This window comes from Salvia splendens, chromosome 6 (assembly GCF_004379255.2).
Source record: "Salvia splendens isolate huo1 chromosome 6, SspV2, whole genome shotgun sequence".
Classification (NCBI taxonomy): domain Eukaryota; kingdom Viridiplantae; phylum Streptophyta; class Magnoliopsida; order Lamiales; family Lamiaceae; genus Salvia; species Salvia splendens.
This window is the reverse complement of record NC_056037.1, coordinates 30438742-30455168: the sequence shown is the minus strand read 5'-3', so window position 1 is coordinate 30455168 and position 16427 is coordinate 30438742. Positions and strand designations below refer to the sequence as shown.

The 16427-nt window shown below is 34.7% G+C and overlaps 1 protein-coding gene across 1 annotated transcript; it reads right to left on the bottom strand.

The window, feature by feature from the left end:
- Positions 1-3590: 3590 nt before the first annotated feature.
- On the bottom strand, positions 3591-16427 carry LOC121808552 (intermediate cleaving peptidase 55, mitochondrial-like). The gene is made up of 14 exons (XM_042209104.1): positions 16305-16427; positions 15767-15838; positions 15416-15679; positions 14165-14257; positions 12749-12955; positions 11216-11319; positions 10925-10991; positions 10750-10857; positions 9343-9435; positions 7491-7581; positions 7298-7368; positions 6421-6476; positions 4292-4352; positions 3591-4093 (listed from the first exon to the last, which is right to left on the bottom strand). The coding sequence occupies exons 1-14, from the start codon at positions 16359-16361 to the stop codon at positions 3986-3988; spliced, it is 1452 nt and encodes a 483-aa protein (XP_042065038.1). The 5' UTR covers positions 16362-16427; the 3' UTR covers positions 3591-3985.

Below are 16427 nucleotides of genomic sequence, written 5' to 3'. Positions count from 1 at the left end.
TGTTTTACATTTCAAAACTTGATTTTTTACACACCCAAAACTAAAAATAGTGATGCCTCCATAATTGGGGACATGACAAGGTTGCAGAAAATAGTTGACTTATCATATATTTTGGTTGAATCACATACTTGTAATTGCAACCCTAAACCAATTGGTAGCACAATAAATGAATACAGTTGGGAAATCTTCAATAGCAAAGACTGATCACCAAACAAAAGCCATAAATGAAATGAGGGCAATATAATTAGCAACATACCAAATCACATTCTTTGCTCTATTTTTTTTTCTCAACTCTCACTGCCCATCTATTATCTCTTATTCATATTCTTAACACATTTTACACTACAAAAATCGATTATTCATTCAGTTTGGTTGTGAATAATACTCCCTCCGTCCCTCAAGAATATGCACTCTTTCCTTTTTAGCCCGTCCCACAAGAATATGCACTTTCTAATTTTGGAAAGTCTTTCTCTATAATGAAGTGAGACTCATTTTCCACTAACAATACTTTATTTACTTTTTCTCTCTACCTCTCTCTTACTTCACTAATTTTACATTAAAACTCGTGCCGACCTCAAAGTGCATATTCTTTGGTGACGGAGGGAGTAGTAACTAATATTCACCCATACCATATTAGCTGTATATTCACAAGCAGAAATTCATTTGCAAACAACTACTGAAACAAATATTTAAGTACTACTGTTATTTAAGTGAGAATCATCTGGTCTTGTAGAAATTAATGACATGTATCAACTATTTAACATTTCATTTAATTACAGTTTTTTCAATACTACTCGAGGTATCGAAAAAAAGAGAGTAAGAACAAAAAGTACAATTTAAAGTTAGGCAAAATATCATTTTATACATGTGACTTAATATGATAATTTTAATTCCAATAATAATTATATATTTATTAATTTGTATTTTCATGTACATTAAGACATGTACAAGTGTTAAACACACGCACAGACGCACAGTGTGCGCCATACATTGCAACTACGTTTGCACATACACTACAAAAAATTTAGTATCGTTTAAGGACACAAAATTGCGATACAATTACTATTGTTTGAATTTTTTTAAAAGTAATCACAATTTAGGATGCAAAAGAAATCATCCTAAGTTGATGACAAATTATCTTATTTTTTTGCTTTTGTAGGATGCTTCTATTTGTGTCCTCTAATTCTAGTTGGCACTTCAACAATAAGGATATTTTATGAAGCGTTGTGGTATATTAAAAAACATAAATTAGCGTCCATGATAGCATTAAAAAATGTTATCGCCCATTTTTTTGTTGTAGTGATAGTGCTTACCCACACTGCTATGTAAAAATGCAGACGCACACAACACGCGTCTCTCGCCTCGCATTGGCGCAACTTGCTATCCTAGGCCGATCGGCGCCATGCATGCTTCACATGCCGACGCTGTTAATGGGCTTTGTCCGATGTCTATTAATTTTCTTAAAAGTATGTAAGTTTAAGATTTGATTATGTAATTATCGAATTTTTAAATATGTAAGTTTGGGAATTTGAATTATGTAATTTTTTATTATAAATTTTATTAATATTCATTTTAATTAAATTGCACATCAATTTAATTAGAATATGCAACTGCACACTATTATTAAATAAAAAGAATTAAAAAAATGAGAAATATTAATAGTATCTGTAAAGTGGTTTGTGGTATTCCTAGATTGTACCGTGCAAGACTAGTTAAAATCAATAACTAATAACTAATTGCTCCTTAATTGTGGATACCCTTAATTTTATCATTGTCGTTATTACGACAAATTAAGAGATTTATAGTAATTGGCAACAACTATTTGGACAAGTCTATGAGTGTTGGCAACCGATACAGTTAGAACAGTAGTATCACAATTCGTCATCTTATAATTCTTGGTTGGCTCAAATTTTATTTCACCTCATAATTAACAATAACGCTGTGGGCCTTCCAATTCTCACTACATTCAATTAATTTATCTATTTACCTATCATACTTGGTTCGACATGCTCACTTGAATACAATATGAATTGTATAATTTATTAAAAATAAATTCTTAAAATGACAGTAAGTTTGTAATCACATAAAGTATCATGTTTTAAATGCCTCATAAAGAAAGAGACTAAAATAGTTAAGAAGCAATATATGTCAAATGGCCTAATTTTAAGATGAAGTGTCAGTACACGGCTTGTGTAAATTGTTACATAACAATTAGAATATTTAGCATAATTCACAATGTTTATTGATGAACAACTCTAAGAAGTACATCAATAAGCATGATGAAGATTCAAGATTAACAAAATACCAAGAATGTTTATTGATGTAGCATCTAGCAGAGCTACAAACTTCATCACAGTTGATTCGTTCAACCAATTATTATTATCAGTAATAGCTAGATTTAATGAAATAAAAATATTGGTCCTTAGTGGCACAACTCTTCTACTTACCTATTAATTCTATAAGTGACGATAAATAAAGATTGTAACTACCTACAATTAATTGGATACGAGTATACCCCCTCTTCATAAAATTATATTCGAAACAAATAAAGATAACTAGTTACAATACTAGTGCCCCCTTCCAAATAAAATTGGATACCAGTAAGAAAAAAAAATGAAATATCAGTGAACTACATAAATTAAAGGTCTATGGACAATTGCAGATACATTTTTGCACTTCCCGGCAAAATGAAGTAATTAATACTATGAAATTGAATTTGAAGAATTTGTTCATATACACCGTGCACACGCTATACACAAAATATAAGTATTCCACACACTACACAAATACAAAATACACACAGTGCAGACAGCATACACACACTATACATAAAGTACACTGCACACACTATACAAAAAAACACACTCCACACATTGCACACTCTACACACATGCTATACACAAAATAAGCACACTACATACACTACACACAAAATGCACACTACGGATATTACACACTACACAAATTTTACACAACACACAATATACACAAAATACGCACACTACACACACTATTCACAAACTGCAATTTTAAATTTGGTTCAGTTTTTCAGTTTTTGAATTTGGTTGAATTTAAACTTTTTGCAAATTTTATTTTTTTCGATTTGGTTCGGATAAAAAAAATCTAAAAACTGAAAAAAAAATCCAAAAATTGGGTGCTTCAAATGTATTAAATATGTGTAATTTGCGAAATGTGTGTAGTGTGTGAAATGTATGTGGTGTGTAAAGTGTGCAACATGTGTGAAATGTATTTTGTCTTGTTGATATCTAGTAAAGCTATCTAATTTTATGATTATTTGGATTTCAAATATTTTATTTTTAATATGGAATTCAAATTGTGGAATTAAAAGATTTGGAATTACAATTCAATCCCAAATTCAAATATTTTTGTGGTACCAAACATTGGATATGGAATTGAAAATTCCAATTCCAATTCCAATTAGCAAGCGCAGCTTAAGAGCCCTTCGTATAATGATACTCCCTCTTACGATAAGCCCAAATCTAGTTTGAATTCTCATTTATAGCCATAAAAATTACATTCTCGGATTCCCCATACATGCCTATTCAAAAATGTTGAGCCAACGGAGGAAGTAAATAAGTCAATTCATGACTCAACCAATCTGTACCCACATAAACTGCAACTTACCTGTCCAAAATTACTGCTGTCTGCTAATAATATTGAATCTAATGTCAGAAAGCTTGAAAGCAAAATTCAGTGCCTGCCCTATGAATCCCTCACAGATTGACAAAATTGATCTAAAAATGTGAGGGGATATAATTATTCGAAAAGAATCAAGAAAACAATAAAAGCATGTTGAAGCAGAAATACATTAGAGCCATTGAAGGTAAAATATAACCAAATCAAGAGGGCTAGAACTTTCAAACCAATAATGCTACAAGAGCGGAAGCAATCCATCTTCATTGCAGTATTTGAGTTGATTCCGTCTACCAGCAGCAAGACTGTGCTGAGTTATCAGAGGGCTCGACTAAAATCCGGAGTCGCCATTACCTTTTTCCATCCCCATCCCATAAGACAAATTATTGAGCAACGACTCCAGGTGCTTAATTTCTTTTGGCACTGAAGCAGTAAGTACCTGCCCACAACAGAAAATTAGAACCTTGTTACCATAACCAAGCAGGCTATCCTTATCAACATACTATGTCAACATAAACTTTACGAACTAAAAACTAATGGGTAATACAATTAGTAAAGGTTAATTAACATAGAACAAAATTCATTATGCAATAATATGGTGGAGTGAATATAGTTTCAATAGCCACTCAAACTTCACCTCATATCCTGATTCTGTGATGAGAACGTCGTCTTCTATCCTTATCCCAATGCCTTGATATCTGCATTCCATTCATCATATCATTAAAAACTATTGTAAACATAAACTAGCAACTAGTATATAGAGAGCTCGCCCATATAGCAACTAAAGAGAGCTAGTCATACTGCCTACCAATTCAGTCAACCTGTGTTTTCAGTTTCATGGAGGATAAACTATCCTAAAGTTAAACTAAATTGATAGGAGAAACCACTAAATCCTGTCAATGTTAGGGAAGGATTTTAACCTAAAAGAGGCCACAAGACTATACGAACTAAAGAATGAAGATTTTGATGTTTCGCCTTTATATAAAAATAAAATAAAAATTATTGTTATAATTATGTGATTCAGTAAATAGTATTCTAGTCATAGCAATGTTGTCAAAGCAGTATAGCGGTTCATGGCGGTTCGCCCGAAAAATGCCACAGGGATATAGCGTATCGGTATGGCGGGATATAGCGGTCATTAATTAAATATATAAAATAATATTTATATATTCATATATAATTCAAAAAATTAGAAAATAATAAAAATATAACATTAAAAACTCTAAAAACATGTAATAAAGCATAAAATAGAAAACAATTATATAAAGTCTAGCAATTAAAGTCTTTAGTTCAAGTGTTCAACAAAACATAAAACCATGATAAGCTCAATAGACATCAATCATCAAGCTCAACATAGTCTTCTAGCTCATCATCATCACTATCATCGGCATCCATTTCATCTTCATCCTCCATTGCTTCATCCTCTTGATCTCCACTTACACTATCTTCAAATTCTTCCTCTTCCGATTCTTCATCTACAAGCGCAAGCCTTTTCCTTTTCCCTTTCCCTTTTCTAGGTATGATAGGTTCTTTTTTCTTAGAAACTCTAAGACAACTTGAACTAGATGTAGAAGATTCTTTCCTCTTCTTTGACCTAGTATATGTCCTAGGCTCTCCAACACCCGAAGCCTTATACACCATGTTCCAATCAAGTGTATCATCGTCATCATGAACCAAATGATTACCACCATCAATATCATCATCATCATCATCCAACTCCCCAACTAGCCACTCATTGCACTCATCAATATCATCGAGAATAATAGGATCAAATTCATCGGTTGCACTAAGCTTGTTCCTATCATGCAATTTTTGGTTATATTTCACATAAACCAAATCTTGCATCCTCTTATGCTCGAGCCACTGCTGGTCGCTGGACTGTTGCTGGAAGGTGCTCGGCTGCTGTAGGTGGCGGCGGCGGCGGCGCGGGGGTGGCGGCGTCAAGTGGCTGGGCGGTGGCTGAGTCACTGAGTGGGGATGATTGTGAATAGGAGGGGCTGTATGGCTGGGCGGTGGCTGAGTCACTGAGTGGGGCTGGAGGGTGCTGGCGGGTGCTGGCTAGGCTGCAACAGGCGGCGGCGGGGGCGGCGCGACGGTGGGTGGCAGATTGTGGAAGGACTGAAGGAGTAGAGATGAAAAGCGGCAGATTGGGGTTGTGGAATTAGGGTTTAGAATTATTGGGGTTAGAATTATTGGGGTGGGCTGATTGGGCCTATGCAAAATTAAATTAAAAAATAAAAAGCTCAATAAAAGTCAAAATTAACACCAAAAAGTCAAAATTGGGTTAAAATACCGCTATTGCGGGATATGGTAGCGCTATGGCGCCACGACCGCCACGGGTATGGCGGCCGCCACAGAAAAATGCTACGCATCGGTGTGGCGATAGCGTTTTCATTAAAAACTGATATGCTATAGCGCAATATCCCCGCTATAGCCGCTATTTGACAACATTGAGTCATAGTCTGGTATGGCTTACTTCTGGGAATCCTAACAAGAAGATTGTTGCAAGGAATGGTCAATGTCAGAACCTTACTTCAGGATGCAGCCATGACACTGCAAACCTTTTTAGAAGCAGGCTTAATCAGTTTACACGAATTAGCTGTCCTTCGGCATAATATTTTGTCCGAACTTACAAAGTTGAAGTCCTGTCATTGTATCGTTTCTTAGGAATGAGGGTGGTCTATAACCCCCCAACCCCACAAAAAAGGTTTTAAAAAAAAGAAGGTACTGAATGCAAAAAAATAAGTCAATTAACTAGGAAATTACCTCTCGGAAACATCAGAATTGGAAGGGATGTAAACTCCAGGTTCAATTGTGATCACCTGCCCATGTGGAAGTTGTGGAAGAATTAGTCAGCATCCAACATAAAGAACAGAAAAAGAAACTAGGAGCAGGACTGGGAATGTGCCAGCAGTCCATTCAGCAGCAACAGAACGCGACAGACTCTAATAAAAACTACTGGCATTTTGTACTTCTCGTACCATATGATCAACCAAAACACAAGCCAGGTTATAGCCAAATTTAATTTTCATCACCTACTCCCTATCCCAGCTGCCTATAGAAAAGGAATTTGAGTAGCTGAGCTTACACACCAAAAGCTACCAATGAAAATTGTGCAACTTCAGTATTTAGAAATGGAAGAGTAAAATATGTCAATACCCAATATCTCCCCACTCGCCACCCCCTAATAAACAAATAGGTACTCATGCAATTGTCTTAATAGGAGCCCAAATGCTTGATATATCTTATTTCATCAAGTTTGCAAGAAGGTTTTCTTGTATAAATATTTTTCAAGTAGACTTCAGGTAGTTAGATGGTACTAGTAGATACTACAACAACAGTGGAACAAGATAGACCAAAAGTTATTCTTATATATCTGAGAAAAGGTGGTATTGGTATAAGATAGTACAATAAAACAGCAGTCCTCCAGTAGGGGCTTTTCTCCTTTTTAGGTTTCATCGAATTTATAAATTAGATTATCATTTGTTTTCTTTTCCAAAATAAATCATATAAAAGGTTTACACATCCAAGTGCTTTCTCTGACAGGTATTCTTATAATCATTTGAAGCTCATTTGGGGGAATATTCAAGTTCCCAGTCGAACGAAGCAGAGGAAAAGGAACCGGAAAGCAGAAGAAACTTACAACACCAGGCTTCAGAGGGCGGTCATAGGTGATTGTGCGGCAATCATGGACATCCATTCCTAGATAATGACCTGTACAATGATGATGAACCAAACAAACTTAATTATAATAACTTCTCACCCATTAACTACCTATCCAGCAGAGCAAGCATGCATTAATACAGATTAGTCAATGAAAGGGAATGAATAATAACCTATACTGGTCGGGTTCAGCATATGGTAACCATGAGGTTGGTCACTTTTCAGTATTCCAAGCTCTTGGAATCCTTTTCGCAGCTTATCAACCTATTAAATGGACAATTCACAAATAAGTTTGTGATCAATTAATGTATGGTATGGTATCAGAGAATACTGAATGTCTGTGAATCGACAGCTTAAGTGACATACACATATCTTAGGACTGTTATATAGTATTTCATAACCTTGACATGCGTTAAACTAACAATATTGGGTTTTGTGTACATGACCAAACTAGTCGAGAGTAACAGTAGTATTTATCAGACATAAAAGCTCAATATCGGAGTACTTGGAAGTGTACATAAGAAATATTTTAGTATTGTACTACTTCAAGAGGAATTGGTGGATTCAATTTCAGTGTACTATTTTAGTATTGTGACTATTCTTGCGTAGTTGGGAGGGAGAAAGTTGCAGCCACAGAGATAAAGTGATTATGTTTGGAGATGAGAACCCTTAAAATTGTGAGAATCATTTTTATGTTTGTTCCACAAGAGTAAATGACTGAGTTATGCCATGATCCATCGATACATATATATGTATATATATTGAGGAAAGGGTCCAAATGACATGAGAACCCTTAATTATTGTGAGAATCATTTTTATGCCTTCGATTGTGAAGATCTGTGACAGTGGATATGCTTCACCTGGGTTGAATCCCAGAGGGGCGAAAATTTCATTTTTTCTGCATTTAATTAGGGTTTACCGATCCACATACACATGCCTATATCAACATTTTTCTTCTACTTTATCATGTATATAAATGTGTGATATATTATCCAGATTTTTCATGGCAAGATGTACGAATTAACATACAAATATATGGTTGCAAGTACATATGTACATGGCACATGCACGTGCATAGTTGTATGTACAACTTAAAAGGAAATATCCTACCATTTTATAAGACACCACTTTAAAAATCCTAGTTCTACTTCTACACTTCTACTGCATATAACATACACGAGCATGCCTTAAATTCTATTGTTGTCATTACCAGAGGCTTTTCATTCTTATTTATTTCCTCAAGTTTCCTAGCTACTTCTCCCTCTCAATCGCCACGTATTATATAATGACATAAATTACTGCACAACTTTGAATCCATTTTTTTTCTTCCATTCAAAATTATGAAGAAATCCATTCATATGACATGCCTACCCATAAACTATTTTTCCTTGTTACTTTTTGTTGAATTTCCTGGCCATACAAACCCAAAAACATAGGCATTTCATACACACCAAGCCAAGTAACAATTACAGAGAAAATTGTTTGAATGAGCCAATGAGGTAGGAGAAGTAGAATTTGTCCTCTCATATTTTATGCAAACAGAGCAAAGTAACTTAAATTCACTGGAAAGTAGTTCTAAACTCCCTTATAAAATTACAATCCCACGATAACTTTATACTATATGATATATATATATATATATATATATATATATATATGCTTCAACAAACTTTCCCAATTCAATACAAAAAAATAAATGCATATTCTCTAGCAGTTCTAAATAAATTTCCACCTCATTATAGCTGCACAAACATGCAATAGGCATACATGACTACATGAATGCTTACAAAAATTCTAAGTATTTTATAATTTACCACATGTCACATAGTCCCTTGGGCCCCTAATTCATGTGCAGTCACATCTAAGGAATATTTATGCGTCATAATATTAAACTAGATCCAAATTTCCATGCTTAATGTTATTTGCATTATCTGATAAGCAATAATAAAATTGGAAATATTCATTCTTCAATAAGAAGAGCAGCAGAAGAAAACTACAGATATAGATCAGTTGCTCAAGTTTTACCGAATAGTTGTGAATTTCTCGAATAGTTGTGCCTGGTCTGCAAAGTCTCAAACATTCTTCATTTGTCTCTAATATAAGGTCATAAAGTTCTGCCTGCAACATTTTAAAATAAAATTAGGCATCTCAATTTGACCTTTAATTTCCAAACATTAAACTGGAAATTTAAGTAAGCAAACACTACTCTCCGTGAGTTCGGTTAAGCAATGTATATGGAAAACTTCAGCAATTAGGAGGGTAAGAAAGTAAAATTTATCTATGATAATGCAAATGGTACAGAAAAGGACAGGAAAACATAAAGATTAAGAAACCGAAACAAAGTTAAACAAAATAATAGACAAGCTTAATACAGACTTCAGAAAGTTGATGCATAATGGAATTATTGTCAATAGAATTCCTTCAAACAGATCCTTTTCTTTTCCAGTTGACATTTGACCAGAAAAAGATCCTCAAATTAGTTTAGTGGAAAGTTCTATAATAAATATAGCTACTTTTTAAAGGAAATGCTCAAGGTTCTTTCTCAGTAGACACTGAAAGCAGGCTCCTAAATACATGAGCTTGGGTTCAAAACAAGAATTCTTGCCATTTAGGATTTGACACAGATATGGAATCCAATTTCATGCACTGATTGTAAATCACTATCAAAATCGAGAAGACTATTTCAACTGTTCCTGTGGTTACTTCAATTCTGCTAACTTTTAGCTCTTGAATACCATTTGTATTTTCATCTGCATTAGCTGTTAATGCTTATGGGCCAATAATTCATAAATATGTTTTCGGTCTTTCTTAATACCTTAAATGTCATCTGATCTTGCGTATATAAGGCAAGGAGGAAGAAGGCGCGAGCATAGCAGGCACCATGTCTGCTGCTGTTTAGTTATTCTTCTTTTATTCAGTTAGTTCAAGACTTAATTGTTAGCAAAGCAGCAAGGGCTCCTTTCGTGGGCTTGGTTCGTCCTAAGACATATAAGGCTTCCTTTCTAGGACTTTTTTCATTACCAAAGCAGCGATCCTGCACTCTGGTTCCTCTTATGGTAGTTGTCGATTTGGCTATTGGTTATTCACATTGTTCCTCTGAGTTCCTGTTAATCGGTTGTCATTTCAGAGTTACTATACTTTTTTGTTCATTTTTTATTAGCTAGCCTGTTTAGTACTACTACTATAAGAGAAAAAGGCTAATGTAATCTGAAAAGGAAGTTGCAAGTCCATGAGGAACAATATGCACCCTTATTCATGCGGAATGGCTCATCATTATCAACAATCCTCAAGTTGCTGACTTTACAGTATGATGCCCCAAAGGTTCCAAACACTTTAGCTTAAGGCATATACCTACATGTTAGGAAATATTTAAATTAACTATCAATTTTATTTCAACCAAGGTATCAGAAGATAGCCGCTTCAAATATGTACCTGTGCTGGGGAAAATCTGCCGAATGGTGACCATGTACGAGTAATATCACTAGTGTAACCATGGAGCTCACATCCTACATCCATCAGAACCAGGTCCCCATCTTGGATCTGTTAAAAGGTTACGATATTAATATAGACTTTACTTATGCATAAACATGCCAGGAAGCAAACTCACTCTCTGGTCATTCCGAGCATAATGTATGATGCTGCCATTTGAACCCCCACCAACCACAGGATTAAAGCTGTAAAAGATAAAATTATAAAGTTATACCAGAATACAAGAAGTATGTAAAAAAAGAGCTTAAAGATATTCCAGAAAATAGGAAAGAATATGTGCAACCATCATTTTCCAGATGCAATATCTTCTGTCAATCAAAATAGGATTTGAGATAAAACATTGTGTCTCTAGTAATGGCCTGCCAATAGGCATCTTTCAACAGGTAGTTCAAGAAAATAGAACACTTACGCCATTCTTTGGGCACCTCTCATTCTGCACTCGTATTCAAACTTGGCTGAGAGCATTCCCTCATTAGGAAATATTTTGGAGTGCAGCATTGTCTGCAGGAGTGCCTATCCAATACATAACACAAAAAATACTGAAATATTAGAAAAAAACTCCTTAAAAAAGAGTTCAGGTTGGGGTGTGAACAACATGGTTTTGCACCCACTTTTAGGATGATTTGCCTGTCATTTCCTAGCTTATTCCATGTTATTAGCGAGTTGTCTATTAATGTTATTGGTTTTTGATGAATCACACTTGCTTGGTTGTTTTCGTGAAATTTTAGGAGAATTAAGCCAAACGGCAAGGAACGAAAACGATGACATCAAAGTTAGCTCAGTGCAAATACACGGGAGAAACAGATCGAGAATTGGAGCTAAAACAGCAGTGAATTAGCCCAAATGATAGAGAAGCAGGTGCCCTGCTACGGAAGACCAATTGAAGAAGCCACGCTCAAGCCCGCGGTTCTGCGGTTGGGGGCAAGACAGCGGATCTATGAAAATGTGATCGTGGACATCCTGCAACTAGCAGGATTTTCCTATTTAAGTTTTTTCTCTCGCATATTGACTTGTTTTATTTCATTCCAAGCCCATAACCCACCAAAAGTATAAATACCCTTCCAATGCTTCATTTCGGGGAGTCTCATACACCCCCGAATTTTTCTCATTACACTTTGGAAGACTTGGAGGATTTTGGAATGATTTTGAAGAGAAGCCATCATAATTCAATATTACAGCTCAAGATTCAAAGATTTTACTTTGATTTATCTTCTTTTGGCAATGGGTTTGTATGCTTTTCTATATTTTGTATTCATGAACATGAGTTACTAGTTTATTCTAGGGCTTGGATTAAGTGCCTTGTCATGGACGATTCTTTTTTGTTAATTAATTATGGCCTCTTTACTATTCTTGTGCTCTTGGATAAATTAGACCAACAAAGGAAACAAACAATTACAGGAAAAGTATAACACATACTTAAAATACCAAGTAAGCTCTGATTGTGGAATATAATTTCAGTATCGCATCGTATGCATTTGAATCAATCATCATCATTCTCAAATTGCATATGAAATATTAACAATTTTATATTGCAGTGGTAACAACTTTTTTTGGTAATTTCCAACAAGAAATTTTTTCTGAACACTACTAATTTTATTTACAGAGTATTCATATATGATTAAGCATTGATATTCATCTCTTCAAGTTTGAATTTTTTTTATAAGTCCCTCTCAAAACATAATGAAGATTCTCTATTGTCTTGCTAGTACACAAAGCAGAACTAGGAAAATTAAAGATCTTGAAGGTAGAGCCATATTTTATGAGGGAAGATTGATGATGGTATCCAGAAAAATGGAATATATTATGTAGTATATTTGCTGGTTATCATACTTAAGCCTTAAGGTGCTACGACCTAGACTACAAAACGAAAATTGCATAATTGCCTTCTGTGGAAATAGGCTACTCCACCACACACTCCTAAACGAAAATTTAATTTACATACCTGAGAAGCTATAGATGCAGAATTTCGCATTAATTTAAGCTCAGCTTCTGATTTTATCCATCTTGCTTCATGAGTATGAACTGCAAAATCTTTCACTTTCCCATTGGAAGCGGCTTTTTGGAAGCTCTCCAAGTTCACATAAGTAGAATTAGCCGTATTCACATTATGGAACAATTGGAATGAGCACTCTATCCAACTTGATAGGATCTGCAACATAATTAAGAAAACTAACCATGAATACTTAAGCCAAAAACAAGTTTTCTTTGGCAAGTAATTTAAGACAGTCTGAGCAACCCTATCCAGCATATCTAACCTTTATAACGCCACACAGGAAAACAGCAAAAAGAGAACAGGCCTTCTTAATTCTTAAGTTCCACAGGCAATCCCTACTATTACAACAATGCAGTAATAAGTACCAATCACCAATTAAAATTTTGTGCGAGGTCATAAGTTTTGCTAAACCTGTGAATCTGTGACAAGCCACTGCAATCGATATTAATGGTCTGGGAAGCATATGACTATTCGATGAGATATACAATTAGGACATGTTTGCTAGGCATGATAAGATCATAAGAGAGTAGTAAATACCTATGATAACATAAATTTTGTTTACTTGAAAAATCAAAGCTCTTGAAATATGTTAAACTATTAATATAACATGTGCTCTAATTCAAATTTTGTTTACTTGAAAAATCAAAACTCTTGAAATATGATAAACTTTTAATAAAACATCTGCTCTAATTGACAATTTAGAAAATTGCAAGTTCTTGATAATATCAAAACACCCAACCAAACAGTGGATTACACATCTACACAATTGGAGACATTTAAAGCAAATACTAACACCTAAGCTTGAAAAACATCCTCTGATCCTGGTAAACATATCAAACATTATCCCATCAAGCCTAGCAAACAAGCACCAGACAAATATAAACTAGACTTCATTCCAGAATTAAATATAAAAAGTACATTTTCATAAGATATATAGTTCTCAGTTCTCACATTAAGTTACGGAGGTTGGTAACTTGATGGTGGTGAACACACTAAGTATTGGTTTAAAGTCAAAGAGTATTAAGAGGCTAAGAGTCATCTACTACGAGTTCGGACATAATATAGTGACCTTGGCAATCTTGAGACTTGAGAATTTTAATAGCAAACAATAATATCATTTTAAACATTAAATGATATTCCTTTTTCTATTAATACTAAGAAGCCAGTGCTGAAAGGTTTAATGAGATGAAGCAGCAACCACACATATGAAATGAAACAGTAGCAACTAAAATATAAAAAAGGCAACAGATAACTATAGCCTCATTTAAAGGTCTATTCAAGAGCAGATTAGCAGAATATGAAACTATAAAGATAAAATGATGAACTCAATACACCTTAACGAACATCAGAACAAGTTTAATTCACCTTATTCAATGCACTTATAGGGTATGCTTCATCAGCCTTGAATGCGCTTAGAGCTGCATCAACTCCAGCTGTCTCACCTTGCCATGTGACATCCTGAAACAGATTTCATGAACTACTAGTTCGAGATTTGCTGTTGTTGCACAAAGCACTACATGATAGTCTAAGAAGTCTAGACTCAGAATTGGAAGATATCCTCAATAGTCAAAATAACTAGTACTTCCTCCGTCCGCCATTAAATGTCCCATTTTTCCTTTTTCGTCTTTTCGCCAATAAATGTCCCATTTCACTTTTACTATATTTGGTAAGTGGACCCTACATTCCACTTACTCATTCCACTCACATTTTATTATAAAACCAATATATAAAAATAGGTCCCACATTCCACTAACTTTTCTACCCACTTTACTACATAAAGTCAAATAATTTCTTAAAATCTGTGCCGGTCAAATATGGGACATTTAATCACGGACTGAGGGAGTATTACAATTTACAATTTACAACAAGAGAAGACATTTCTCAAGGCAGAAGAACAGAGTGCTTGTTTCTAAAAGGGGAGGACTAGGAGAAGAGAGAAATAAGTGTAAGATAAAATATAATGAGTTAGTCACAAAATTAAAAACAAGTAAAAAAATAGCAATGAGTAATGACTGAAATCTGTTTAGAAATGTAAAGGACCAGCGGTTGAAGTGGCCAATTTATTATATGCTTTGTTGACAGCACTGAAGAACCAACAACTTACTGAAGTCTTCTTTAGTTTCCCAAGAATAGATCGGTTCTTAATGACAATATAAAAAAATCCATTTGGAATGGGAGTTTCTCCAAGTATTTAGTTTAGAAAGATACCAATTTTAAGAAGTTTTTGACATGGATATATAAATATTCTGATTTTGTTATCCTGAAAAAAAAAGATTCACAAATAAAAGGCTTATCTTGAACGAATAGATGATTGCTTAATCAACATTTTATGTTCATAGTGGTAAAGAATATTTTATATTACTCCAACCTATAATTTGAAAGGGTGCTGTTTAGGGTGGCTTTCCACATGAAATCATTTCCACGTCAGATATTCAGAAAAAATATCCTCTCAATTGAAATTTTTCTGAAACATGAACTTCTTGGGCTTCACACAAACTGTTAGATTCTTGAAATCCAGTATTCCATATGATATGAAACTACATTAACTTAGTTAGACCGCAGGAAGGTAAAATGAGGGTATAATATAGGGAACAGTTGTGTGCAGAATTGGCTTACTTGTGGTGTTGTTTCCGGCATAAACATGCACAAACCACAGTTATGACCCAAAACTGCAATGCCACCTGGCTGTTGGCAGCCAGTGATATAGAGATAATCAGCATCTTGTCTAAATGTATATGGCACGACATCGGTCATCATCTTAACTGGGGCTGATGCAAAAATTGCCAAAGCATTCTCTGGAAGTAGTTTCAACAACTTCTTCCTCCTCCATATGTATTCATCACTGCTTATTCCGGGAGTAATCTCCCCTTCCGTCAATATCTAGAAAGTAGATGATAATGGGAAAGGTCAAGTTTCTTAATCCAAACAGTTAATGATGATCAAGAGAACACAAGACACGCATAGGACCTGCGGATGAGTGTTCGCTGTTGGCTGTCCCACGTCGTGTACTGTCCTACCAGAAAATCCCCTCGCCCTCACCTATTCAATCAAAGGCACTTCAACATATGTTAAAGAAAGTACTTGAAAACAAATGTAAGCTTATGTGCCTTTCCACTTTTATAAACATAATTATATAAATAATGTGTATTTCCATATAAGAAAGATCATCAGCAGGTAAAAAATGACAAGTAAGTTCATCAAATTGCAGTGCAAAAAACCGAGGGCGATCAAAACTCATTAATTACGCACGCATAATCGCAGTATAACATTCAAAATGGGAAAATGAAGACTGCGACAACGAGTTCAATTTTCATCAAAAACAACAATTTATCCATAATAATAGCAGAAAATAGTTCAGATTTTCCAAGCATTTGTAGCGAATTAAGCAAGTGATATCAACCAATGCAAAAGAAGAGTAGAAACAACCCTAGAACAACTAAAAGTTTGCCAGCAGAGTGACGTATACGAGGAGAAATCGCAGAAGAAAGCTTAGGAAAATACGAACCTGGTTGTATAAATTGGGGGAGAATTTGCGCACTAGATTTCTATTCAGAATCTGCATACTGACTCACATTCAGAGTTCGACCCGCCTACAGTCATGTATGGTATTATTAGGGCTAATTAAGAT